Below are 27,096 nucleotides of genomic sequence, written 5' to 3' on the forward strand. Positions count from 1 at the left end.
TTTCTATCCTATTTAGGCCTATCTTTCAAGGTTTCTCACACCCTAGTCTTCTTTTGATCTGTTTATATCCCTTGCTCTTATTGCTTTCTGCGATGCATTATGCACACTATGGTATCCTTGTCAATATGGGGGCTCCATTTCATACTAGGAATGTACCCCCGGGGCCAGCATGGGTGGCTTCTCACTTGCCACTGGCCAATTTCAAGCGGGGCCACGAAGATCATATCAAAATCAAATGTTGTTCCTTTTCCAAAACACGGTGGAACGTGGTAGATTGTAACAAATTTTCAACTGTCTCGAAACATGCGATATACACTGACACTCAAGGAGCATATCATAATGATTCATTAAAACAGATCCGTCATGGCTCCCTGTGATGCATCGCTGACCAGTCGTGCATACTTAGCCAACACACCTCGAGTGATTTGCGGCGAAGGAGGGGTCCACTGACGCCGTCTCTCCAGAAGCTCCTCATCCGAGACATCCATTGAGAGTGAGTTGGTCTCAGCGTCGATGGTGACGACATCCCCATCGCGGACGAGTGCAATGGGACCACCCACGGCGGCTTCGGGCACAATGTGGCCGACAATGAAACCGTGGCTGGCACCTGAATACCGTCCGTCAGTAATAAGGGCCACGTTGGCCAACTTGGCTCCCATCAGCGCGGCACTGGCCTTCAGCTGTTCCGGCATTCCGGGCCCGCCCTTGGGGCCCTCATAGCGCACGATGATCACAAGGTTTTCACCGCGCGGGATGCGGCCTTCGTTCAGAGCGTCGTTGAGGCGGTGTTCCTTATCGAAGACACGGGCTTTGCCAACAAAGCGGAGCCCTTCCTTGCCGGTAATCTTGGCAACAGAACCGCCTGGTGCAAGGTTACCACGTAAGATCTGCAAGTGGCCGCTCGCCTTGATTGGGTTGTCCAATGGGCGAATCAGATCTTGGCCCTCGGACAAGGAGGGGAACGAGGCAACATTCTCGGCTAGCGTCTTGCCCGTCACTGTGGGGATATCTCCATCGAGCAGACCGGCTGCGATCAGCAGCTTCTGGACAGATGGGACACCTCCAATCTCATACAGATCGGCCATATAGTACTTGCCACTGGGGGAGAGGTTAGCAATGAAGGGGATCTTGTTGCTGACCCGCTGAATGTCATCCAGTGTCAGGTCAACACCAGCTGTCCGAGCCATGGCCAGGAAGTGGAGAACACCGTTTGTGCTCCCGCCCAGCGCCATTGTCATGACGAGAGCATTTTCAAAGGACCGCTTGGTTAATAGGTCCCGTGGCTTGATGTTCTTCTCTAAGCAAACCCTGATAGCATCCGCAGCACGAACACACTCGCGCATCTTGGATGGCGATTCGGCAGGCGTGGACGATGAGCCAGGTAGTGACAGACCCATTGACTCAATAGCAGTGGCCATGGTGTTCGCCGTGAACATACCACCGCAGGCGCCGGCACCAGGACAAGCATGCCGTTCCAATTCATCCATGATCTCATCCTGAGTCTTGGTTTGGTCACCGCCATCATCGGGCTGGCACAGGGTACCGTAGGCGTAGGCACCCGCAGCCTCAAAGCACGTTGAGACATTGATCGGTTTTCGCAAATGCTCGGAGTAGCCGATTCCAATAGTTCCTCCGTAGATCATAATTGAGGGTCGATTATGGCGAGCCATGCCCATTACGACGCCGGGCATGTTCTTGTCGCAGCCCGGGATAGCAATGCAGGCATCGTGGTATTGGGCACAGGTTACGGTCTCGATACTATCAGCAATGACTTCTCGGGTCTGAAGAGAGAATCTCATTCCTAGCGGGGGTTAGCTATCTCGTTTCCTAGCTGGGAAAATTGACGGTCAAGCCGACCTTCGCTGCCCATAGTAATTGCATCTGAAACACCAATCGTGTTGTACTGCCACCCAAGCATTCCCTGTTCCAAGACTGACTTTTTGACAGTCTTGGCCAAGTCCATTAAGTGCATGTTGCACGGGTTTCCTTCCCACCATACCGAGGCAATACCGACATGTGGGCTCTTGGCCATCGCTTCCTTATCTGGAACACCAGCGGCATAGAGCATAGCCTTGAGTGGTCAGTGATGTACTTCACGATTGTCTCAATGCCAACTCACCCGCGCACCGGGGAAATCATGGCCTTTGGTGATAGTGTGGGAGTGTCGATTGAGCGCGGGGGAACCATCCGGGTGCTTCGCATCTGTGGGCAAAGAAGGGAAGTTGATGTATTTGGCCTCACTAAGAGTGTTAGGCACAATTGGCTTTGAGGGGTCCATGGTGGTGTGTGAGATAGAAAAAAAAAACAAAAACGGATTGCAGAGGCAATTGACGAGAATTACAACCCGCACCTCGGGAGCTTCCAAGGTTGTCTTCGCAGTGATGTCCGACCCCAGGACCCCACGTTCACTGTCCAGTCAGATGCAGCCGATTTATGAGCAGATCGGAGTTGGGCCTAGTCTCCGATCTACGAACAAGATTGTATGCCCATTGGCAAGCTGAGTCTACTGAATAGATGATGTTCGAGTTCCTATAAGTACTGAGTTTACAATGTAGTGCAAGAGTCACCGCATCATCCATGACACCGACGTCATGCATATGCTATAAAAGCAACGTTCGGCATTCTGAGCTCTACTTCATTGCAATTAGTTTATCGCAATAACTTCTGAATAATCGATTGGCCATATTGTAATGGCCACCGACGTGAGAATCGCCCAGGCAATAGGGACGCTTGGCTGTGCAGTGGCAGCAAGTAAGTAGTATTACCTCCACAACAGGGGACCAAATACTCACAGTATACAAGGCGGCATTGCTACATTGTCAATTGTGAGCATTCCAAATATCATACTTCCAGCCCGTTACCCACCTAGCGCGACACGGCCATTCCAAGATACCCCAGGAACCTCGACCGCCCACATGACACACCAGTGGTTTGATCTATATGATCGTGGCAGCAAAATTTTCCCTGGAATATCCGCAGTATCTTCACTCGCAAGCCTGTATGCGCTCTGGGTATTGCGAGATTCCCCTACCCCTGCCCCGGATGTCTTTGGATCTAGCTGGTCCACATGCTATCTGCTTGCTGTCGGAGTTACGATGAGCATTGCACCTTTTACGATTATGGTGATGGGGGAGACGAATACAAAACTGAAGGCTCATGCAACGCGCGATGATGCTGCCGTCGCCGAGGGTACCGAAAGTATGGTGGTTAGTCCACAAGAGAAGGCGAAGCGGGCTAGGGAGGATGTCGAGGTGCTTAGACTTTTGCAGCATTGGTCACAGCTGAATTTGATCAGGGCTGCGCTTCCACTTGTTGGGGCTTCCATTGGGTTCTATGCTGCTGTCTCCAGCTGGATAATACCTTGAACGGGAATGCTTAAAGCCGTGACAGTATGACTCCGCTGTTTGTAAGGTTAGTCTCGTGTATGGTTATGTGAAAGGAGACGTCAATCTTCGAGTATGGGTATCGTCAAATTTCTATCAGGGTTGCAAGTTGCATATGTGCTGCGGCTACCCAAGTTTTCTTATATTTAATAAACAATCGGAGAATAGAAGGCTAATATATGCCCCCCAGAGCATCCAGAGTATGAGACGTGTGCCTTAGTGTTGCTGTCGTATTGAAGCAGGCTTTAATTCTCATTCAAGTTCATACCTCTTGCGCCATCATTTTCTGTAGACTCTTTCTCAATGGTCGACCATTGCTCTGAATGCTGCAGTGCTTCATCGGCGCTGATTTCCTGCAACGGGCTGGATTTGTCCAACGAGTCCGCTTGGTGAAGATCTGTCCCACGGGTCTCGTCATCTTGTTCCCCGTCAATGGCAAAGCCAACAATCTTGCCGGTGCCAGGCTGCGACCGCGCCTCTTCTAGAACATCGCCATTCCAAGGCTGGCACTTCTTGACAATTTCACCACACCGGAGACAAGACCATCCCTGTCCTTCTTCTGCTTCGACTTTCTGCACAATGCAGACGAAACAATATATACAGCCGCAAGGGACGGTCTCGTATGGGTTTGTGATATCGGTTTGTGCTGATCCCACAATACCTCCTGACGCAGAGGCCGCCATGACATCGCTTTCTGTTGTTGTGGTAGGGTTCTGATCGCGGTAGCAGATAGCGCAGGTTCGCTCTGGGAGGAAGGCCAGCTCTCCTTTTTTTTCGGAGTCCTCGTCGTCATCCCCGCTTGACCGGATAGAATTGATCATCTTATGCCATGCACGGGCGATCCATCGCCTCCAGCGACTAATTCCAACAAGAGGAAGGAGGAAAAGAAGGAACTCGGTAAATGCATGCCAAACTAGTTGGCGGTTTAGATATTCAAAGGATACTTCCCGGCTAGCCTGTGCAGACGGTGGAATAAGGCGGATGCGAAGGATACGATCAACCAAGGTACGGTATCGGCCATTCACTAGGAACACCAGGAAAGAGATGAAGGCGGCAATCGAGTGCGATGTTGAGAGCATGTCCGTTAGTCGCGACAGCATTCGAATATCCTGTGATGGCTTTACAGCATCCGTTAGTTAAAGATTGCCAGTAGAAAGCAATCTATCTGTAACTGACCTCATCATAGCCGCCTTCTTGTCCAACCAGCCAGCTCTCCCACTTGTCCCAAGCATAGCGCCCTCCAACCGTCAATAAGCCATAGATACTCTTCTGCCATTTCGTCGGGGAAGAGTAAACAGGTCCTTTGCTTCGATTATCGGTGTATTTGAGGCCTTGTAGCGCTGCACCATACGATGCATTGTGGTCCCATATTGATAATTTAAAGAGGATAGCCCGCAATGCTAACAGAATCTCGTGCGACCAATCTTCGCGCATTTGAGGCTATTGTAACTGTTAGCCACCCTGTGTCACATTATTCTGCAAGCAATGAGACATACCCCGAAGTATTTGAGGGCATCCCCGACCTGGCCCTTCATCAGACCAAGTAGCTCCTCATCCAACAATTCAGCATCCACCTGGCCCACTCGAAATGCGGGGCGCGAGCCATCCCGTCCCTTGATAGAATTCCAAACCCGCCACCCCGAGCTGGGCAATTGATTCAATGGATATGGCAGACGTTGGATGGTGGCCGGGCTGATCGGAGAGGCCCGCTGCTGTGCTGCATGACAGGCGCGCGCTTCGACCTCGCGCTGGCGACGACGTTTAAGAACCCGTTCTTGTGCGGCGGCGAAGTTTGTTGAACTCATCGTGAAATCATGACGTGTCTGTAGAGGATAGGTGGGATCGGGTTGGGGATTCGCGAGAGTACGGGGAAATGGTTCCCGGAGTTGCTCATCGACCACGCTCGGTTCCCCAGACTAAAGAGCCGAGGCATCTCACGTGACTTTGCTTTCCATGCTCATATGGAGACTGGGAGTGGAGAAGAAGCATATAGACTCACAGTGACACAAGCAAAATTCTGATGTGTACCCGTCTAGGTACAACGTTGTATTGGACAGCATTGTGGTGGGCTCAGGAGGCCCTCGGAGATACCCTCATGCATACTACTCCCAGTCACAGAATTTGATCAAGGCATCTATGACCAAAAGCTTATCGTTGACTCAAATAACCGATGGATGGCTTATATCGCTGGATCCTTTGCTAGGTGATGTCGTTCCATAAAGTCTGGACAGCCGACACAAGCCATTTAAATTGATCCATGCAAGTCAGCTTTGTACACAGTTTTAACTTGAATTACCCCCAAAAAAATCTATGGTAGCTGATGTCGGAGATATCATTGGCTTTGGGACCGAGGACTTACCATTGGATTCGAAATGGTAGCCCTAATTGAAAACTCGGTCTGCCCAGGCTGGATTGGATGGCATGTTTATAAATCAAACTACCATCCAGGGCTGTACTGGTCTTCAGGCTAAAATTGTGCTTTTACTTGGTTCCCAGTTGTCAAATCTTCCAACTTATCTAATATGGAGTCTTTAGTGAAAGAATCTATCGAGACTCGGCTGTTCATTAACGGCGAGGTAGGGCTCTACTGCATCTGTGGCTCCAGGATTGCTAGCTATCTATATATCAACCATGCTTCTTAATGCTGACATCTTTAGTTTCGAGCATCTTCTAGTAACAAAACTTTTGAAGTCATATATCCATACACCAAGGAGGTTGTTGCGCAAGGTATGGCTCCTTCTCCGCAAAAACCAAAGCTGCTAACAACTGCTCTATCACCAAAGTACAAGAAGCCGACATACAAGACGTGGAGGACGCTGTTTCTGCTGCCAATGCAGCTTTCCCCACCTGGCGAGACCTGGGAACCGACAAGCGCGGTGCATACCTGCGCAAACTAGCCCTGCTCATCTTGGAATCAAACAATGAGCTGGCAAAGCTCGAGACACTCTCTACCGGCAGACCAATCTCGCAGTTCTTTGACGCTACTGCAGCCGCCGATTGTTTTACCTACTTCGCTGGTGGCGGTTGGACCGCGCAGGGAACGGCCAGCCTCAATACACCCGACCACCTGAACCTGACTGTCAAGCAACCTTATGGTGTTGTAGCACTGATCATCCCGTGGAACTTCCCGCTTGTCATGTTTGCTGGGAAGCTGGCACCGGCACTGGCAGCAGGCAATACAATTGTATTAAAGAGTAGCGAGAAGGCGCCCTTGACGGTTTGTGCCATGTATTTTATGTATCATTGAACCATGCGAACTGACACCTAACACAGTCTCTCTATGTAGCCAAGCTAATCAACAAAGTGGGCTTTCCACCTGGAGTAATCAACATCATCTCTGGGTTTGGCAACCCTGCTGGGGCAGCACTGGCATCGCACATGACCGTCCGCTGTATCAGCTTCACTGGCTCCACAGCAACGGGCCAAAAGATCCAGACGGCAGCCGCACAGTCAAATATGAAGCACGTACACATGGAGCTGGGGGGGAAGTCACCAGCGATTATCTTCGAAGACGCGGACCTAGAGACAGCCGTTGCACAGACACAATTTAGCATTCAGTTCAACAGCGGACAAGTGTGCTCGGCAAATTCACGGATTTACGTTCACGAGTCTGTGGCTAAAAAATTTGTTGAATTATTCCGGGAGAAGTTTGCTGCTGCCCAGATGGGTGATCCGCTCGATCCTGCTACTACGCATGGTCCGCAGATTGATCTGCTGCAGTACAACCGTATCATGAAATACCTTGATATCGGGGAGAAGGATGGGATACTCAGTCTGGGTGGTGATGCCAATGACGGGTTCTTTGTGCGGCCGACTATTTTTGAGGGCGTTGCTGAGGACTCGCGGCTGATGCTCGAGGAGGTCTTTGGTCCGGTTGTCGCGATAAATACCTTTTCCACCGAGACTGAGGCAATTGAGAAGGCAAATAATTCGGAGTTCGGCCTGTACGCCGCTGTCTTTACCAAGGACATTGATCGTGCCATTCGTTTGGCAAAGGCTCTGGATGCGGGCACTGTTGGGGTGAACTGCACTAGCCCGACGAATGCTAAGGACACTGCATTTGGTGGGTTCAAGATGAGTGGAAATGGCCGGGAGGGGCTTCTGTATAGTCTTGACGGTTTTCTTGAGACTAAGAGTATCTTGATCAAGACAGGACGTCTCTGATAGACAGCTGATGTAACCGAAGGCAAAGGTTGACTGGACTGGATGGATATGGGGTTACAGCGATTTGCACACTGAAATCACAACACTACCTGGCTCTTGTGCCCTTTTCACCTCCACCCTTAATTTTGTTTTTTGTGGTATACTTCACACATTCAGCCTTCCCGGAGAGTTGTAAAATTCCGAGCTTGCACTAGGAACTTCAGTATACATAACATTGAAAATAAGACCTCGCTATCTATTTTGGCATGTGTTTTCTCGCGTCAGTTGAGACGAACATACGTTCCTAGGTCCTTGGACAGACCGATGCAGATGCTATACAAATGCTACATGAGAATTCAGTGACTTCTTCTTAGCATTACTCTGAGCAGTCTTTTGAGAAGAACCGCAGTGTCAGAATGTTAACGCATTTGATTTGATTTCATAGCTAAAGATTAAGATATTGGCCTCCAGATAGAGATTTCTGTTTGCGTTTTACATCTCCGAGATTTGGAGAGAACATTTCATCCCAGTCAATCGGTATCGTGTCTGCAATTTTTCGGATGATTAAATAGTCATTGAATCACAGCCACAACTGGCTGACTAGCAAGGATAGATAAAGAACAGCTTAATCAGAAGGAGTAGGCAGCGATGGCCAACAGGGCTCCGAGCATGACAGTAGTGATGGGAGCCGTGGCAGAAACACCAGCGCCTGTGCTGCTAGAGTTCACTGCAGTGGAGTTGGTCTTGCTTGTGGTCACGTTTGATGGGCGCTTGGCGGTCACCTTGTCGTTGTAGTGAGTCTTGGCCTCCCAGGGGTATGGCTTAGTGTCGTATGTCGATTCCAGGTGTCCGTAGGTTTTCTTGACGATATCCAGGATACCGTGGCCAGCGGAACACTTTTCATTGCTGTCGGTGATGGGAACTGGCCACTCGGCAGTGAAGGTGGAGGTATTGCCAATCGACTTGTCACCAATCGACAATGGGCCGGGGTAAGTCTGGTTAAGCGTGAGGTGGGTCTTGTCGACCTCGTAGTTGACGTAGCCAGTCTTGTTGGCGACAATCTCGAAGAGGTTTGCACCACAATCCCAGCGACCCAGAGAAGGAAGACCCCAGTTAGCGGAGACACTGGCAATGCTGGAGTAGTGTGTGTAAAAGGTATCGTCCTTAGTACCCTTGAGATGTTCAGGAACGGCACCGCCAAGTAGAACGCTGAAGAGACGGTTGTCGTTTGTGTAGGTCTCGTCCTCATCAAAGGTCAGAAGGAGGAGAGTGTTGTTGTAGAAGTACTCGTTCTCGAGCAATTTGGACACCCAAGGACGCTCCCACTTGGCAGCGAAAGTGATGTTGGTGTCATGCGCATCGTTGGTCATATTAGGGGTGATGAACGCCCACTGAGGAAGCTTCTTGTCCTGGAGATCATTTTCAAAGTCATCAAAGCTCTTGATGTGACGCGCACGACTGTTATTGGCCACAACGGAGTCATACAGCACCAAAGGATTGTGCTTGCGAACGTAATCATTGTGGTAAGTTTCCTGATTGGAATAGTTGTAGCCCTGGAAACCAGCATAGGGAATGTGCTCCTGGTATTCAGCCCATGAGACGCTCTTGGTATCAAGCAGATCAGCGATGGTGGAAACGTTCGCAGGGATCTGATGGAAGTCGTCGTTATCCATTCCAAATGTGTCACCGCCAGCGGAAGCGCAGTAGTTGGGCTCGGAAGGATGGGTGACAGCGTAGTAGTTGGTCCTAAAGAGCATCAGAATGGGTCCTCTCACTCATTACCCAAGTCACTGGAAACTTACAGTAGAATACCCTGAGAAGCAAGCCACTGCATGTTGGCATCGGAGGCGGCATCACTATAGTCCTATGAGACCGTTAGTCACAGTGTCTCGGAGATCCCAGGAATGGTTTAGGAGTGTGTCACGCACGATGTTCTCCAGCCAGACTTGATAAAAACGATCAAAAGCCAAGCCCTTAACATTAGAGACGGTAACCTCCGGCTTGGTAGTTGCAGTAGCCGCACGAATGTCCGCAAGAGCGGGCTCAGAGGTAGTAGCAGTCTGAGCGGTTGCCAGAGCAGCCGCTCCCATCAAGCCAGCGATAACAGCCTTCATTCTGATGGATCTCGCAGAAAATCAATAAAAGATTGATGTAGCTGAGATGAGAGCGAGGCAAATGAGGAGAAGGAGGATGGTAGGAAAGAAGAAAAGATCGTCGAGAGAGGTCGGAATGCCAGAATATGTATGGAAGTTTGGAAGTTTGTCAGGCAAGGGGGGTCACTACACGTGCATCTTACATTGGCGATAAACTCCAGAAAAAGGTATACCTGACCGGTACATGAGGTACTATGTTCTTACCAGCCTTAATTCAAGTCTCACATGGGTATTTCGCACTCGGGACCTGATGTTGAGTTGAAGTTTAGATGAGGAGCCCTGGAGCATCTGTTGTACGATGCGGGCACATGGAGCCACGGAACCCTCTGATTGGCCCGAAAGTTCGAAAGTTCTCAATGTGCCCTGGAGGGCCCCACATCAAGATCAAGGCGAATGCTTAGCCGATTTGTTGATCCATGGCGAAGGCCAAGGCCCCGGAGTCCGGGGTCCGACCCTCCCGAGATCCCTCCTCTGTCCTCCTCACAGCTTTCGAAAATCAATTTGTCTGGTACCTATTTATACCTACGTACATAGAGTAGGTGGGATATAACTATGTATCTATAGATGTTTGCACCTGGTTTTTTTTGTAAACTTTTCTTAGTGAGACAAGAGCCACCCCAAGTGGGGACTTATAAGGCGCTAGCGTGCTGATGTGGTGAATTTCTAGAGATAAGCTGACTTGGATACTTAGCCCAACGCTTGGTGAGTGGAGAATGCCCCGGGGTGCCCAGACAAATCACTGAGCTTTGCTTGGGGGCGTGCTAAGTCTCAGCCAGTGATCTAAAGGTATTACCAATAGGTGAGCACGGAACCTTGGAAGCAGAAATGGACCCAAAAGTAGTGGCCGTGGAATTTTTTGTGCAGGTGCATGTGGCAGGTAACTACTCCGTACTTCGTATTCATATATGCAATGTACGTAAACCATAAGAGCAAACTCCGTACATACTGCAGAGCTGAGTGAAATACTAGGAGACATCTTGGCATTGCCCATCAGGGCAGTTTCTCACCTGACTACGGAGTAGTTGTCTGGGAGTACAAGTAAAGCCAGCACTTGAACATTTTGAAAAGAGCCATAATGACCTCGAGAGAATTCCGGGAAAAAAATTCAATTGAAAATTCTCCGTGATCCTGTCAACATCACCAACGCAATCACGTGGGATCGCAAAGGTCTAATGAAGTTGCACGTGTGGGGTCCGAGATGTATCCATTGTCCTAGTCGGGAAAGAAACGTTGCTGAGGCTCTATGCGAGGCCGAGTCTTGAATGTTAAATGATGAAGATCAAACTATCGTACGGATCATCAGGTATCATTTGTAGTATAATCTTATCCTGGGCAATCCTGCGAGGCTTCATTACCCGATCACCACGGTTTTCGTTTTTCGATCTAGATCTGGACATCAGCCCCTCGGACCGCCAGAGCCCTCAAACTGACTTGCCCTAGCGAGTCTAGAGGAGACGGATTTTTGATGATGTAAACGATCGACAGTTCACAGAGAAGCAGCGTTTAGCTTACCTGTTGCGGTCATCGCGAACTCCACCCTCCTCGTCGGGGATCACACGGTGGTCGCTGCCAGAGGCAGTTGAGCCAGGGCCGTACTTCACACTTGTGGGCTGGGAGAATCGCTGGTCGACCATCTCGTCGACTCCAGACTCAAGAGCTTCAAATGATTGTTAGATAAATGACACCGATTAAGACCGCCTTTCCCACGTACTTGAGTCACTCTTCATACTGCGACCCTGCTTGGCCTGGTGGGAGTTGAGGTCCCTCTCGGCGCTGATGCCTACATGGTTTAATTCTTCAGTGGTAGGCATGACGTTTTGAGGATTTTGATATGGCGCAGAAGAAGTAGAATTTAATAGGTGGGGGTTTTAAAGGGGAATCCGAGCAATGAGATTAGCATCTATAGAACCGTGTTGCACTTTTATATATGTTACCCCGTACACATCATACCTACTTCACTTCATGTGAGAAAAAGAAGTTGCATCATGTTACATCATAGGTATGTCACGGGTGGAGGACGATCGGTAGCATCGAAGGTCAATCGAAAGATATTAGCGTGACAGCAATCTTGGAAGTTATCCGATGCCAGTTTGATATCACCTTGAGCAAGCTCTGGATTTCATTGTCTCCACTGAGGGGAAACCTCAGCCCTAGCTAGCAGGATGTCTAAATTGAGACAGATGTTAGGGTCCAACCCTAGGGTTCAGTGGGACCGGAGTATAGATTTTCCGGAGGCGGGGAGTTTATGCTGGATGGGGAGCTCCGACGAGACTGTTATTTGATCAATTAACCTCCTGGAACTCGCGCAGAAGTTCTTTTCATGAATGTCTAGGGACTAAAGGCACTTCAGTGAAACTGTGATTTGGTACTTGTACTAGAACAACTAAATACAGGCTTTGCGGCTCTTCTTTTCACGCGTCGATCAACATCGCTGTTCTCCATGGCCTTCGCCATCGAAACACAGGGCGAGATAACCCCCCTCAGCCCCCAGAATGTGCTCAATACGCTAGTACTTGCTGCGAGCTCGTCCCAGCAGCAAGTCCGGACGGGCACTGAACAGCTCCAGAACTGGGAGAAACAGGGCATGTACTACTCTTTTCTACAGGTATCAGTTGACAGTCTTGGTAGTTGTTACTTCACCTAATAACACATCTTAAAAACAAACAGGAAGTCTTCCTTGACCACTCAGTACCGAATGAAGTTCGCTACCTCGCCATCATCCAACTGAAGAACGGAATTGACAAGTATTGGCGCAAGACAGCACCAAAGTATGTTACCTGGACCTTGTTGAGACGAGGTCATGCTAACACCCGTGGAAGTGCGATTAAGGCAGAAGAAAAGGAATACATCAAGACCCGGGCTCTCGAGGCAGGAATTGTTGAGCCTGCGCCGCTGCTGGCTCTCCATAACTCGTTGATGATTGCCAAAATCATGCGATTTGAGTTTCCGCATGACTGGTATGACAAGATACAGATGTTGACCTTCTCTTTCTAATTTCCACCAGGCCTGATGCTATTTCGTACATCATTTCCTCACTCCGGTCCTCCGTCCAACATGGAGCAAATCCACTCCAACTCCCCCGAACTCTCCTCATATTACTACAAATTATCAAAGAATTATCTACAGCACGAATACAACGAACGCGACACAACCTTCAGTCTGCATCGCCTGAGATATTCCAGTTACTGGGAGGCATCTATGTTGATAAAATCAATCAATGGGGGGCGATGCTGGAGCAGGGTGGTGCTGGCGAAGGGGAGTTGCTGGAGACGCTCGAATTGAGCTTGGTGTCTCTCAAGGTTCTAAGGCGCCTGATAATTGCTGGCTTTGAACACCCGAGTCGCAGCCAAGAAGTACAGAGCTTCTGGGAGCTGACCCATGCGCACTTCAGCAAATTCCATTCTCTCGTGGATGAGTCTACTAATCTACCCGAACCAATTCATCGGGCTATCGAGAAGCATTTGCTGCAGATGTCGAAGTTGCACGTTGAAATGGCCAAAACACACCCCGCATCTTTCGCGTTGCTGCCAAATAGTATCTCGCTTGTCAAGTCGTATTGGTCATTAGTCGTCAAACTAGGCGAGAAATATGACAGCCTTGGTGCTGGGGGCGAAGATGAAGGGAAATCCTTGACGGAGAAGACCGGCCTCCGGGCTCTGCTCTTGATCCGTGCATGCGCAAAAATGGCGTTCAATCCTGCCCAGACTTTCAAGTATCAGACACCGGAAGACAAGGGGGAGCGGAAAAATTCCGTTCAGCTTGTCAAAACGCAACTCTTTACGGATGAATTTGTGATCAATGTCATGGAGCTACTCGTCACACAGTTCTTCAGGTTCCGCAAGATCGATTTCCAAGATTGGGAAGAAGAACCAGAGGACTGGGAGAAGCGAGAGGAAGAGAATGCTGACGCTTGGGAGTTCTCAATCCGTTCATGCTCGGAAAAACTTTTCCTTGATCTCGTGATTCACTTCAAGGATTTGTTGATTCCACGTTTGCTGACCGTATTCTATACTTTTGCGAGTAAGTTATGGAGCTATAAAAAAATGTGTGCAATGCTAAAAATTACACTATAGGCACCGACAACCACAATGTGTTGTTGAAAGACTCGCTGTATTCTGCCATCGGCTTGGCTGCGGCTAGTCTTGAACATCATCTGGACTTCAACGCATTCTTGGAGCACACCATGGTTGTTGAGGTTCAATCCCAGGAACCAGAGTACAAGCTTCTAAGGAGAAGAATTGCGCTTGTGCTTGGTCAATGGGTTCCAGTCAAGGCAGGCGAACTGAACACAAACGCAATTTACCAGATCTTCCAGCATTTGCTTGGCAAGCATGATCCTTTGAACGACCTAGTTGTTCGCATCACTGCCGGTCGGCAACTACGGAGTGTGCTAGACTCTTACGAATTTTCGCCCGAGGCCTTCATGTCATTTGCGCCTACCATCCTGGAGAGTCTCATGTCTCTCGTTCAAGAAGTCGAATCCTCGGATACGAAGATGGGGCTTTTGGAGACGGTTCGCATGGTGGTAGTCAAGATGGAAGAGCATGTAAGTTGTTGCCTCGTTTTCGTCGGCGGCTGCGTGACTGATGATATTAGATCACCCCCTTCTCCGATCGAATCATCTCTTTACTCCCACCGTTGTGGGAAAGCTCTGGCGAAGAGCACTTGATGAAACAAGCTATTTTGACTTTGCTGTCATCTCTGATTCAATCGCTAGGGCAGGAGTCTATGAGGTACCACTCTCTCATTCTTCCCCTGATCCAAAGTTCGGTAGAACCTGGCTCGGTAAGTTCCGTGCGAACCATGCTATATATACCAGCTTAGCCTAACTTGTCGCCCAGGAAACCATTGTTTACCTTCTAGATGAGGCACTGGAACTCTGGCATGCAATAATTCAGGCCACGCCATCTCCTGCCTCGCCGGAGATCATATCACTCTTCCCGTCTTTGTTCCCCATTCTGGAAGGAGCAACCGATAGCACTCCGCAGGCCATTCATATCCTCGAATCTTATGTGTTCCTCGCGCCGCAGGAGATCCTGAGTGACCGTTTCCGTTTCCAACTCTTCGTGATTCTTGAATCACTACTCAGATCCACAACCCAGCAACGTCTCGGCGTGATACCTCGCCTTGCCGATCTGATGCTTCGCGGTGCTGAAACCGTCGATGGCGGTAGCGAAGCAACCTATGGCGTCATTTCACAATCCCTTCTGGACAGCTCGTTCCTTGCCTCCCTGCTCGAAGGCCTCTACTCTGCCCACGAAGCGAGTCAGACGTCTGGCCCAAAGAGAAAGTCCTCGCCTGTGGTCGGTAATGTCGAAAGCGATTATTTCTCTGTGCTAGCGCGCCTTGCACTAGCCAGCCCTACCATTTTAGCCTCATCGGTCGCCGCCGCGACCAACTCATCCGAAGAACAATCTCTGACCTGGATCCTAACCGAATGGTTTTTGCACTACGACAACATTGGTAGTATTAACCAAAAGAAACTGCACGTACTTGGCCTCACCCAACTCTTGGCCTTGCAAGGAGCGCCACTCGATCCGTCCGTGCCTCCTCCACCCCCTGATTACATTCTTTCTCACCTACAATCGTACTTGAGTGTGTGGACAGATCTCATCACCGAGTTAGCAGACGGTGGTACGGACTCCAATGCCGATTATTTAGTCTGCTGGAATGCACCCGCCGGGTCCGAAACCGCGATGCCAGAAAGCACCCAAGAAGTCGAATCGCCCGAGATCGTCCGTCGCCGTGACTGGCAGTCTGGGGATGCAATTCATCGCTTCATGATCCGAGACTTTGTGCGCCATCGTCTGCAAGAGGTCATTACTGGCTGTGGTGGAGCGCAGCGGTTCCAGGATGAGTGGCTGGTCAACATTGACACCGAAGTTGTTTCGGCGTTTGGAGCACTTGAATTGCTCTGAGTCAAGCAGTCCTTGCTCACTTTCAATCAGTGGGCCCACTTCCCATTTGCATGGCCACCATTACATTGTATATGCTTCTTTCACCCTCATATAGTTCTATCTGCATGACCACCAGGTCCATACCTATTCGACTCTTAGCATTCTCAGAATCCCAGCTACATATCCCAATACAGAAGATTGTTTTTTTTTTTTTTTAGCCCTTGGTCATCCCTGAATGATGTCTCTTTCATTGGCTTGAATTCAACGCGAATAAAACATCAATTGTTGGGATTCAAAGGCCAGTGACAGGTTTTCTACGTAGACATGTCTCGAGGTGATTTTGAAATAAAGTTAAGGTTGCCTCGGTCGGCTCCACACGTACCTTCCCAAGGTTGGGAGCTTTCCAAATTTAGTAGGTAAACTGGCTACATCATTCGAAAGAGCAAAGAACCCGAAGAAAGCCCAAAGGATACCAGTTGAATTGTCCTTTTCCTAAGTTAACCAGGAATTCCTAAAAATAAAGTCCACCACAACGCTGGAGGAACTAAGTCGCTTGCACGCAAGTCCATCGGTCAAAGAATACGAATCAGGTCTGAACAAACAGTTAGACAAAAGAAAACTCCAAACCTGTCAAAATCAGTAGCATGTCCCATGCCGCATTTGGAAAACAAGAAGAGCAAAAAGGCACATCACTACCAGCGCTCAGCACTGGCCAGGGAATTCCCGACTAGTGACAGGGTTGGGAAAGACACCGCCAGCGATTTGCTGTTGCATATCCCATTCGGGGGCACCCTCGGTCTTCCAGGTCCAGTAGAGCCAGCCGTTACCCTTCTCATAGGCATCAAGCTGGCCTTCGATGAAGCGACGCGTGTTGCTTCGGTCCTCCTCAGATAGAGCATCCACGGACCCAGTCGACTTGCCCTCACAGCTGCCGATATATTGGCTATTGAAGAAAGTCCCATCGTAGCGGGCACCAATCCCCTTTCCGTTCAAGTACTTAGCACAATCGGTCATGGCGCCAGTCCACTCCCCAACAACAGCCCACTTATCCGAGGTCACAACGTGATCTTTGGCAAAGCTGCAGACATTGCTGATGTGGGTTTCGGTGTCCACAGCGAGTAGACCGCTGTCGAACACTTCATAGTGGTGGGTGTCCATCATCACATACCAGACACCGGTAGACTCGCTCATGAAGCCGTTCCATGATTCAGGAGGCATGAAGCCGTCATGCAGGACCAGCGTGGTGTCCTGGCTTGCCTTTCGGATCAGGCCCCATGAATCGTAGTAGTATTGCTTCAGACCATCCTGGTTTACTCCGCCTGGGATGCTAGGTTCGTTCAAAGCCTCGATTGCAGTTACAACGTCCCCATCGCCTTCATACCGCGCAGCGAGAGCATCCAGGACATCTTTGGTATGTTCAACCGTATCACCCTGTTGCCATTGAATACTGCCGCGTTTTCCACTGTTGTCAAATCCGTTCTGAGAGCCAGGAGCTGCGTTCTTGGTCAGTGAGTGTCATCTCAAAGGCAGATGCGGACCCGTACCTCCGTGCAAATCAACAATGACCTTGAGACCGGCGGCGCGAGCCCAGCCGATGGCCTGGTCGAGATACTCCAGCTGACCATCGATGTACTGGTCTCCATCCAAGTGCTTCAAAGCCCAGTATCCCACAGGGATTCTGACGTGGTTCATTCCTGCACTGGCGATTTGATTCAAATCGTCGGCGGTAATGAAACTGCTCCAGTGTTGGGACAGAACAGAGCGACATTCATCCGCACCCAAAGTCTCACAGAGAGACCACTCATCGACCGCCGCATCGCCAGCGGCGTCAAAAATCGATGGAGTGATCCAGGGTTCAGTTACCAGCCAACCACCGAGGTTGACACCCCGGACCTTGTCATCCCGGTAGTTGAAGTTTAGGCTACTGTACCACGATTTCCATTAGCCTCTGTAGAGGGATTGGGTATATTGGGACTGTAGTGCTGGGTAGAGAGGTAACACTCACACTGTGGGTGTGGCCTGCACCAAGGCTGCCATCAAAGACAGCCCGAGCAAGGATTTCTGCGAGATCTCGGACATGGACGGCATGTTGAAGTCCCTAAACTGGTCAGACCCAGAAAATCAGGAGGTCGAGGTTGAAATATGAGTGGTGTGGAATGAAGAATGATGAAAGAAGAATTCGGAATGAATGGATTAGAGTTGAACGGTTGGAGATCAGCTGCTATAAGTAACTTGAGATTGAAGGTGGTTGATTAGGTATCCGGATGCAGGCAGACCAAAGGTCACCTGGGTGAGAACGGAAATCCCCATGGGGGAATGACAGAAATCGAAGCCAAAGTAACGTACCTGTGTAGCTTATTCTTCGCAGTCTGAATCAAGCGGAGAGTGGAGTGGCCGAAAACAGTGATGGGTCAGGTTGTCCGGGGATCTTGGGGGGGGGGGGTGGACAAAGTCACAAAGGCCTTGTTCTCTTGATGGTAGTAACGGTACCTTGTTGATCTGGGGAATCGTCGTCAATACCACCTGTGAACGGGGTTAAAGGTCACGATGAATATGGATCAGGTCTAGACACACTGGACAATATGGAAAGACTGAGTGTCTCCTTCGTCACTATGTGTTTTATTGGCAAGGGCGACCCAAAATAGTATCTGGGGACATTATCCTCCATCATTTGCCCTCTGTCACGGAGGGGATTCCTGATTTTCTTCACACAATTTACCTCTGGACTTGATATTTTTCCATATAGACCAGACACCTCATACCCTCCCAATTCAATGGCTCAGGGACCAAATCTCAACCGTTTGCAGTTTTCACATTCCATGATATGATGGCGATCAGCACGTGGCAAGTCCGTCACTTTTTTTTTTACGGAATGTAATTTCCTTGGCAGCTTCTCGACATTCATCTCTCGCTTGAACATCTTTCCGTGAGTATTGATGTCAGACTGAATTGAAAATGTATTCGAGTCCAGATGAAACGATGCTGTTTCACATGGTGGATTTTGAGAGACCGTAGGTCCATGGCTGTCTTTACATACCCACCGTGGGCATGGGTTGAATGCATGTCAAAGGCCTCAAAAAAGGAAAGAAAAAAAAAAAAAAACCTCATCGTTAGTGTGAAATCCTGATATATTGTTGAATCAGGGAAACAGGGATACAGGGGGTCGAGACCTATCGTCTTCAATACTTCCATTTCCGGCAAGTGTAGGATTAGTGCATGATCAGTGGTTTATACAACACAAGTGCATTTGGATCTGAGACAGGGTAAGAACTAAAATTTAGGACATGCATTGTACGGAATACCCCGTACAAGATTCCCAGTCACCATCTCCGTCTAACTCAGCCAATGTCCGGTCGCCCCGAGTCAGAGGGTGGATCTGCACAGGCAACTAGAGGTCTAGGGCCTTGAAGTTGTGACCACTCACATCAGACAGAGTACTCGGGGATTTGAAGAATGCGAAGGTGGTGGAATGTGCGTCGCGGTTCACCGGTCTAGACCCGTGAGGAGCGACCACCCTGGACTTCCTATCAATGAAGTCGGTTCGTCTCCAGGTTAACCTCCAAAATTCCCTTTTTTGCTATTCGGATTTCACCGAGTGATCAATAGATCAGGCGCGCATCTAGAACAACGGGTGCCGCTAATTGAGCTGAAGCAGAAACTCAAGTCCCTTCCTCGCTACGATAAAACCCTGTAACATTTCAAGTGATTGGAGCTGCCTGATCGGAGATCAACTCCCTAAACAATGTAGACTTCTGGAATTTTCCAAGAAAGGAAAAAAAAAAAGGGAAAAGAGTTGAAATTTTGGGTTCTAATAATACAAATGTTGATTGGAGTTCGAAAGATCTCTACTGGCTCTCGGGTTGAGCCTCGGCAGACGAGTCCAAAGGAGTCGAAAGTCCGACCCGGTCAACTGTCCGAGTGTAAGTAACACCCCCGTTGACTCTGTCCTCGTGCACAACCAAATCCTTGCGGTTGGTGTCGACCAGAAGACGGATCAAGTCCGGGCGCATGTAGTGACCGCCGAAATCGGCCAAAGACTTGGTCAGGTGGATCTCGTCGAGGTCAATCTGTTTGACGACGTGTTAGTTTGACATTCTGATGAAAAAAAATAAAGAAAGAAAAAAAAAGGTTCATCCACGTACGTCCACGTAAAGAAGACCCTGGAAGTCTCTGTCGGGGTGGGGAACGAGGTTCTGTCCATCGGGACCATAGATACGGCCATTTCCGTTGTAGAGGTTGGGATCCTCAAGCTCCTTTCCAGGAGGGGTGTTGAGCTTGATTCCCTCGGCGGTGATTGTCTGCCAGGGGGCGAGTGTGAACGCGCCAGTCTCGATCGCGTAAGCGGGGGTAACAAGCTGAGGAATCTTGTCAGTAATCAGATTTACTCCTCGCAAGATGTAAAAAAGCAACGTGAAAACATACATCAGCGTTTGCCTCGGCCACGTTGGTGTATGGATCCGGGTACTTGAGAGTCTCCTTTCGGGGGTACAGAGGCCAAGCAGCGATGTGCACCTGCTCACCGAGCGAGGCGGCGTAGGCCTTCAGGAAAGGGTTCATGTTCTCCCAGCAGTTCAGGTGTCCAATACGGCCGATTTCGGTGTCCATCACGGACTCGGTAGTGTCGCCAGTGCCGTCTCCGAAAACAAGGCGCTCGACGTGGGTGGCCTTGATTTTGCGACGGTGGTTGATGACATCTCCCGCCGGGCTGATCATGATCTGCGTCGTGTACAGACTCGCGAGATCGAGCTCCGAGTATCCAAGAGACACCCAAATCTTGTTGGCCTTGGCTGCCTCACGGATGCGGCGCATTTCCTCCGAGTTGGAGGCGAGACTGTTCTCGCGGTACTTCTTCAGCAGAGGTAGGCTCTCCTGGTAGTTGACCTTCCAGGCCCAGTAGGGGTAGCCGGGAATCCCTGTTCATCCTTGTTAGTCCATTGCATCCAATCCTTGGCACTGTGATACTCACACAACTCCGGGAAGGCAATCAACTTGCAACCTTCCTTTCCGGCTTCATCGATCCAGTGGATTGTCCGGCGAACAGACTCCTGGAGGTCGAACCAGCCAGGCTCGGCATTGACGGCGGCGGCCTTGTACTTCTTGAGAACGGGAACCATGTTGAAAGGCGTGTTGTATTTGCACAAGTGTTTGCTTTTGAAACTGTTGCGTAGAATGAAAGACTTTCGTTCACGCCCGGGAAGAACCTCAATTTATAACACCTCCAGCTGTCGTACATGTTGGCTCTGAAACGATGACCTGTATCTCCCAAACCCCGAAGTACAAATTGAGGAACATCAGGAGATTCGGAAGCTCTCGGACTCGGGGACTGCTCTGAAGCCGTTGCATAACGAATAATGGTAGTCACAATCGATAAAGTGCAACCTTGAGGCCCGGGAGATCAACACGGGGTTTGCTTCACTGTGGTGTCACTCCAGAGGATAGTTAGTTCCCGGCAACTCGACAAGTCGTACGTAAGCAAGTACGCACGATCCTTTTTTTTTTCAGCCCGGGGTCTGTCAGAGCTCGATTTGATTTAGATCATGCCATGATGTGTGGGCCTTGTCGCTGCAGAACTTCGGCTTGAATCCCGGGGTCTTGCAGAATTTCCCGGATTGTTCCATCCAAATCCCGATATCAACTTCAATCCCGATAGAAAAGATCGGTCAACAGGGAATCGAAGAATCAAATGCGTTGAATTTTATTGCACTCTGCAGATATCGGATCTCTCAATAAGATTCAACTGTGGTCAATCACCACTGACTGACGACTTCGAGACTCAGGCAAAGATCTCAGAGAATTTTTGCACAGAGAGCGCCGTACCTAAGTCGCAATTTTCTTGCTTCTGGTTATTGTCTTAACTATTAATCCATCTTCCACTTGTTGGGACAGAATTAGATGATCACAAATGAAGTATCTGCCAATCCCGAAAGCTGTTAGGCCTGATTTTACTCCCCACATCCGATTACACCATACAAATTTATGATCCACAGGCTCAATGGAATTTGGAAGAAAGATGTAGATACCTTAAAGCTTTCGCAATGCCACGCTGCTCGTTGGTGAGGCTATCGACAGATGATAGAGAGCTACATATTCGTCTGGCTTTGGCGTAGTCCAAAACAAAATAAAAGCCATGACTTGTAACCCCATTATCAAGCCAGATCTTCCAATTTCAAAATTGGATTTGCGATTTGAACAGACAATTTTCCGCACTTTTTGTTCTGGCTGATCATTTACACGATGGGAAGCTTGGCAGAAGGTAAGTGCTTCGGTCGATAGCTCTGGTTGGGGTTCTGACCTTGTCAACAGATGGGACTCTCCTATAGTAACTTGGCAATATCGAGGGGCCAACCATTTTACCCTCCTTCATCGCGCAAGTTGACCACGATGGTTGAATCTTCGCGGTTGCATATTCAAGCCAATTTCCTCATTCAAATTGGGCTGGGTCCGTCGCACATGTTCTGGATCCGAGCAACGCTACCCACTGTCATTTCCTTTCCTTTCTTTTTATTTCAGAACTAAAACGGCCGAACTCCCAACTTCTCGAAGCAATTCATTGGCCTACCCTCGCTTGGGAGGACGATATACGGGAGATCTACCTCAACCTAATCCGAGTCCGGGCTAGTGACCCTGACCAACGATTTGAGACTGGTTCCACACACTGAAGGTTCGATCAGTCAGATTTTTAACAAGATCAGCACCCTAGCATTTAATTAACTTATGTTCTTCCTCAGTAATCGCAATTCACAGTGGACCAACTGCAGTTATGTTGTTTTCGATGTCTCGAGAATTAGGAGGTTAATCTTGCTCGGGGTGAGTCTCAGTTGCTGGGGGGGGGGGGGGGGGGGAAATAGTCAACCAGGAAACTCACCAGAGGTTGCCGAATCAAGAACACACGAAGGATTCGTTTGCCCCAAAATTTGATCATATCTGTCCTATGACACCGAGATTCACACCATCACCAGGGTCAGAATCTCTGATTGAAGCGTCAACAAAGTTCACCGCAAGCCCCGCTCTTGAAACGCGGGGAAGAACGGAGGCGGAGCACCACCGAAGCCCCAAAGCTAGTCACAGTCCCAGACCTAGGCTTACGTGGAGGCAGGAACCGGATGAACAACTCGCCAATTGAGAAGAGGGGATCGTCGCGCCAAGCCAGACTCGGAGGATCAGGGCGGCCTTTCGTATTCTTAAATCGAAGCCGATTCAACCTGACACTACCACCTCATCGGAGGCAGCGGGGTAGCGCGACGTTGGTCAGCCATGCCGAAGGAGTGAATGATATATATGAGGAAATCAGATCGTGGCCAGGTCATTTCATCAAATATAGATTCTACTTGGAGGGGAGGGTGGGGGGAAGGGCGCTAGTGTGCCATGCTATCCGGACGCAAGGGTTCTTGCTGGGTGGACCTACAATGCAAGATCAAACCATTCCATGTGAACATGACTTCATTCTTGGACTTGGCTTGGATTTGCAGATGAGTTGCATATTTCGGCGAATGGATGAGACAGCAAGCGACATAACTTCCCTTGCACGGGAAATGCAGGCCTGGAACAACGACAAATCGGCTGTCGCCCGTGGGTTGCGATCGGCGTTGAGTTTTCGTGGTATTCGGCAGAGCAGTCGGCCCAGACTGAACATTCTGTCGCGTGACTTGTATTTTGCTGGCAAGAAATGCTCCATTGGATACCTATCACGGCCGTGATTTGTCGCTACCTGGAGCTGGTCATGGCGGCTGGGAAACTTCTGAGGGATTATTATGATTAGGTGCCGGGAGCATTCTGATCATTTTTGGCTTGTCTCGAGAATCCACAGCTGGAGTGTTCGTAGCCGGCAAGAGCAACCTCACCCTTCGTGACGGGCTATTTGTTGATCATGTACATATCGACATCATTGCTGCCCGCCGGCACTTGGCACTTGGCACTTGGCTGTTGCTCTTGGCTATTGGCTCCTGCGCTGTCAGTAATGCCAAGCAGTGGATGATGCTACCTGTGGTCAGACCAGCCGGCGACCGACATGCTCGCGACCCTCAGTGAGATTTCTCGGCGCCCTGTGTACTTCCTCGGGGCTAGCGCTTGTGGGGGTGTCTCTGCCAAGTGCGCATGCTGTACGTAGGGAAGCACCGTGCTAGGAGTCTGCTAGTCCGGCGTACACAGGGCGCGATGTATTTAAATACAGGGACTGACCCAATCAGGCCCAGAATATGACACTTTGTCCCGAAGATCCTCGGACCTGTGTGTGTCTACTTCTGTCAAAAGATCTGAGTGCTTCCGATCGACATGCACTTACCTTACAGTCTGGTCTTATCGTGCCTGATGGTGACTTGTATAGCCATGCCTAGCAATGATGGCACGAAGTTTCAGGAAAACAAGGCACGCAGTGAAGGTTACTCCCTTAAGAAGCCTCCCTTGACAACACCATGGACTGACAAAGTCGGAACGAACCCGTGGCCCGAATATCCGCGGCCGTTGCTGCAGCGCTCTGAATGGAAGAATCTCAACGGAGTGTGGAAGTACCAAAAAGCTTTAGGCCTCGATGCTATTCAGCAACCACCCTTTGGGCAAGAGCTTGCACAGGATGTTTTGATTCCATCGTGTCTTGAGAGTGGACTGTCCGGTAGGGATTTTCCTACTTGTTGTCATCAAAAAAAATTAACCAAGATTTACAGGAATTCAGACTGATTGGGCTTTGTACTCTTGGTTTTCGACATCCTTCGAGGTATCATCGTCGTGGAAGGGTGAGCAAGTATTGCTAAATTTTGGAGCGGTGGACTATGAAGCCACAGTCTTTGTCAACGGCGAAGAAGCAGGCTTCCACCGTGGCGGATACTTCCGCTTCACGGTCGACGTGACAAAGTACCTGAAGTTTGATCAGCCGAATGAGCTGTGAGTATCCCGGGATCACAACGCATTCGACTTATATATCTGATTTCAAATGCAGACTTGTGTTCGTGCATGATCCTACTGACAATGGTGACTATGTTATTCCTATTGGAAAGCAGACCTTGAGGCCGAATCATATCTTTTATACCCCGTGCAGTGGAATATGGCAATCTGTTTGGCTCGAGGCTGCCCCATCTAACCACATTGCCCAACTCGACCTCGACGCCAACATGGATGGCCAAGGTAAGTGCACAGTGTCAACGGCAAGCATTGCTTGATTCTGACTGCGTGTAGTAAACATCACTGTACACAGCTCCGCCAAGGAGAAATCGGCCCAGGCCGAGGTTACGGTCCACAAAGATGGCAAGACTGTTGCAACCCATCAAGGCCCCACCGATGAGCCATTCCAATTTATCGTATCTTCGCCCCAGCTCTGGTCCCCAGATTCGCCTGACCTGTACAATGTGACCGTCAAGCTTGGAACCGATCAGGTGGAGAGCTACATTGGCTTCCGCACAATCTCCAGGGGCAAGATTGACGGGATTGAGCGACCCTTGCTCAACGGAGAATTTGTTTTCATGTTCGGTACCTTGGATCAAGGCTATTGGCCCGATGGCTTATATACACCACCCAGTAAAGAGGCGATGGTGTTCGATTTAGAGATGCTAAAGAAGCTGGGATTCAACATGGTCCGAAAGCATGTGAGTGTCTCCGCATCCCAGCGTATCTTATGGTTTCCCGTTCTCACACCATCCCATGCAGATCAAGGTCGAGACCGATCTGTTCTATCAAGCATGCGACGAGCTCGGCCTGCTTGTGATCCAGGATATGCCTTCCATGCGCCCGCTGCAGTCCAGGAGAGATGCAAACTGCAACTTGATCAATATTCTACCAGATGAGAAGCAGCAGGCTGAGTTCGTTCGCCAGCTAAATGTGTTGGTCAACCAACTCAAGAGCTTCCCCAGTATTGTAACCTGGGTAAGTGAAGGTGTTGGGGAGAAAGCAAGACAGATTCCGACGTTAACTACTCTCTACAGGTCATTTACAACGAAGCCTGGGGCCAAATCACAGAACACTACCCCGAGTTTGAACTGACCGAGCGGGTAAGACATCTGGACCCCACTCGGCTTGTCGACTCGACGACTGGCTGGGATGACCACGGCGCGGGAGACTTTAGTGTATGCGCCCTTTCAAGGTTTCCCTATGGCTCAACCACGTGTCTAATCCACCTGAATTAGGACAACCACCATTACGCAAACCCACAATGTGGCACTCCCTTCTACTCCACACCATCGAGCCCATATGATCCCAACCGGATTGGGTTCCAGGGTGAATTTGGCGGCATCGGGACAAATGTATCCAGTGAGCATCTCTGGAACAGCCAGGTATCCATCAATACTATCGGCCAGACATACGAAATCGACACCACCATTGAGACATGGAATTATCGGAGTCACCTTCTCTTGAACGAGCTTGAGGATCAAGTCCGCCTGTACGCATGCAGTGGGGGCGTCTGGACGCAGACGACCGATGTCGAGGGCGAGGTTAACGGCCTGCTTACGTATGATCGCCGCGTGGCAAGAGTCGACGTGAAACAGTGGCAGGCAGACATCAAGGGTCTCTATGATGCCGCCGCCGCACGGAGCAACGCAGCCGGGAAAAGTTCATGATATATCTCATGGACAGACCACGTCATCCGAGGCTATCTAGATGTGATGCGGATGGAGTATGAAATCTTATAATGGCTCATGATCTCCCAATGGAATCTCGTGTTTTCTCAAAAGCAAGTGTTCAATCTTGACCGCTGCAAAGCTCAAAGAGCTCGAGACCAGCACTCTGTAACGCATTTGCAACTTTCTTCGCCCCCCCCGTTTCACAATTTTCATCTGGAACATGGTGACTGGCTGATGGTCTTGTGAACAGCCCCAGGGCTGTCACCATCAAATCTCCACAAACCGTTTGAAATCTAGCTGTTTCATTTCATGGGTAATCGTGTCAAGCCCCCCCCCCCCCCCCCCCCCCCCCCCCCTCCGGGAGGTTATTCTCAAGTGTTAGCCCCGTCGAAGAAGCCCTGACGCGGCAATGATTGTCGCTGCTTTTGAAACCTTCCAGATCAAGAGAAGTTAAAAAAAGAGTGTTATCCGCTCTGAAGCATCACTTCGGAGAATTTAATCCAAATTCAATATGAGGGGGTGGGTTTTTGGCCCCTTGGTGAAAAATTTTCATCCCTTAAATATTCCGTAGATCATGCCATATCCACCGGCTGTCCCGAGATATAGTCAGGCCATGCGTCACACGACACCGGACTGGGGGTTTAATGTTAAAAATGGATCCTGTGGGCAAGGGTCTATCTCACTAGACATGCATGTGTTTGCTGATTTTTGACGCTATTGACCGTTAGCTTCGATTGTCCCCTGTTGTGGATTGTCATCCGCAAACTGTTCCTTCAGACCCACACAACCACCCATTCAGTGTCTTCCAGAAGCACCAACTTATTAAGGGGCGTTGAGATTGTTTTCTGGGCCAATTGTGTTGTCATACGTTGTTGCTTAGAACTCAAGTTGATCTCAAGATCTAAAGTTCAGATCTCATCCAGTCCCGATGAACTCACGATTAATCCACATCTACTCCCGTGGACTTGTGTGA

At 49.7% G+C, this 27,096-nt stretch overlaps 10 protein-coding genes across 10 annotated transcripts; 4 read left to right on the forward strand and 6 right to left on the reverse strand.

Moving 5' to 3' along the window:
- Window positions 1–347: 347 nt before the first annotated feature.
- On the reverse strand, window positions 348–2,278 carry Pdw03_4111 (Dihydroxy-acid/6-phosphogluconate dehydratase; the record flags this gene model as incomplete). Its single annotated transcript, XM_014675998.1, has 3 exons — window positions 348–1,801; window positions 1,858–2,071; window positions 2,120–2,278. 3 exons carry the CDS (start codon window positions 2,276–2,278, stop codon window positions 348–350), a joined length of 1,827 nt encoding a protein of 608 aa, XP_014531484.1.
- Window positions 2,279–2,690: 412 nt separating this feature from the next.
- On the forward strand, window positions 2,691–3,365 carry Pdw03_4112 (Noranthrone monooxygenase; the record flags this gene model as incomplete). The annotated part of the gene is made up of 2 exons (XM_066100663.1): window positions 2,691–2,751; window positions 2,803–3,365. 2 exons carry the CDS (start codon window positions 2,691–2,693, stop codon window positions 3,363–3,365), a joined length of 624 nt encoding a protein of 207 aa, XP_065956063.1.
- A 263-nt stretch (window positions 3,366–3,628) lies between these two features.
- Window positions 3,629–5,188, reverse strand: Pdw03_4113 (Peroxisome biosynthesis protein (Peroxin-2), putative; the record flags this gene model as incomplete). The annotated part of the gene is made up of 3 exons (XM_014675996.1): window positions 3,629–4,501; window positions 4,560–4,823; window positions 4,880–5,188. The coding sequence occupies 3 exons, from the start codon at window positions 5,186–5,188 to the stop codon at window positions 3,629–3,631; spliced, it is 1,446 nt and encodes a 481-aa protein (XP_014531482.1).
- A 717-nt stretch (window positions 5,189–5,905) lies between these two features.
- Window positions 5,906–7,547, forward strand: Pdw03_4114 (Aldehyde/histidinol dehydrogenase; the record flags this gene model as incomplete). Its single annotated transcript, XM_014675995.1, has 4 exons — window positions 5,906–5,959; window positions 6,041–6,110; window positions 6,167–6,600; window positions 6,657–7,547. The coding sequence occupies 4 exons, from the start codon at window positions 5,906–5,908 to the stop codon at window positions 7,545–7,547; spliced, it is 1,449 nt and encodes a 482-aa protein (XP_014531481.1).
- A 608-nt stretch (window positions 7,548–8,155) lies between these two features.
- On the reverse strand, window positions 8,156–9,640 carry Pdw03_4115 (Phosphoesterase; the record flags this gene model as incomplete). Its single annotated transcript, XM_014675994.1, has 3 exons — window positions 8,156–9,272; window positions 9,329–9,390; window positions 9,455–9,640. The coding sequence occupies 3 exons, from the start codon at window positions 9,638–9,640 to the stop codon at window positions 8,156–8,158; spliced, it is 1,365 nt and encodes a 454-aa protein (XP_014531480.1).
- Window positions 9,641–11,075: 1,435 nt separating this feature from the next.
- Window positions 11,076–11,490, reverse strand: Pdw03_4116 (betaine-aldehyde dehydrogenase; the record flags this gene model as incomplete). The annotated part of the gene is made up of 3 exons (XM_014675993.2): window positions 11,076–11,124; window positions 11,192–11,336; window positions 11,391–11,490. 3 exons carry the CDS (start codon window positions 11,488–11,490, stop codon window positions 11,076–11,078), a joined length of 294 nt encoding a protein of 97 aa, XP_014531479.2.
- Window positions 11,491–12,119: 629 nt separating this feature from the next.
- Pdw03_4117 (Importin 11, putative) lies at window positions 12,120–15,597 on the forward strand (the record flags this gene model as incomplete). Its single annotated transcript, XM_014675992.1, has 7 exons — window positions 12,120–12,284; window positions 12,347–12,447; window positions 12,499–12,636; window positions 12,684–13,699; window positions 13,753–14,225; window positions 14,276–14,464; window positions 14,521–15,597. 7 exons carry the CDS (start codon window positions 12,120–12,122, stop codon window positions 15,595–15,597), a joined length of 3,159 nt encoding a protein of 1,052 aa, XP_014531478.1.
- A 681-nt stretch (window positions 15,598–16,278) lies between these two features.
- On the reverse strand, window positions 16,279–17,664 carry Pdw03_4118 (Exo-beta-1,3-glucanase (Exg1), putative; the record flags this gene model as incomplete). The annotated part of the gene is made up of 3 exons (XM_014675991.1): window positions 16,279–17,069; window positions 17,121–17,500; window positions 17,582–17,664. 3 exons carry the CDS (start codon window positions 17,662–17,664, stop codon window positions 16,279–16,281), a joined length of 1,254 nt encoding a protein of 417 aa, XP_014531477.1.
- Window positions 17,665–19,421: 1,757 nt separating this feature from the next.
- On the reverse strand, window positions 19,422–20,690 carry Pdw03_4119 (Cyanide hydratase/nitrilase, putative; the record flags this gene model as incomplete). The annotated part of the gene is made up of 4 exons (XM_014675990.1): window positions 19,422–19,643; window positions 19,719–19,931; window positions 19,999–20,489; window positions 20,543–20,690. The coding sequence occupies 4 exons, from the start codon at window positions 20,688–20,690 to the stop codon at window positions 19,422–19,424; spliced, it is 1,074 nt and encodes a 357-aa protein (XP_014531476.1).
- Window positions 20,691–23,901: 3,211 nt separating this feature from the next.
- Window positions 23,902–26,120, forward strand: Pdw03_4120 (Hydrolase, putative; the record flags this gene model as incomplete). The annotated part of the gene is made up of 7 exons (XM_066100664.1): window positions 23,902–24,184; window positions 24,237–24,453; window positions 24,509–24,693; window positions 24,745–25,151; window positions 25,213–25,428; window positions 25,488–25,628; window positions 25,689–26,120. The coding sequence occupies 7 exons, from the start codon at window positions 23,902–23,904 to the stop codon at window positions 26,118–26,120; spliced, it is 1,881 nt and encodes a 626-aa protein (XP_065956064.1).
- Between the last annotated feature and the right edge of the window lie 976 nt (window positions 26,121–27,096).

Source organism: Penicillium digitatum, chromosome 1, assembly GCF_016767815.1.
Source record: "Penicillium digitatum chromosome 1, complete sequence".
NCBI lineage: Eukaryota > Fungi > Ascomycota > Eurotiomycetes > Eurotiales > Aspergillaceae > Penicillium > Penicillium digitatum.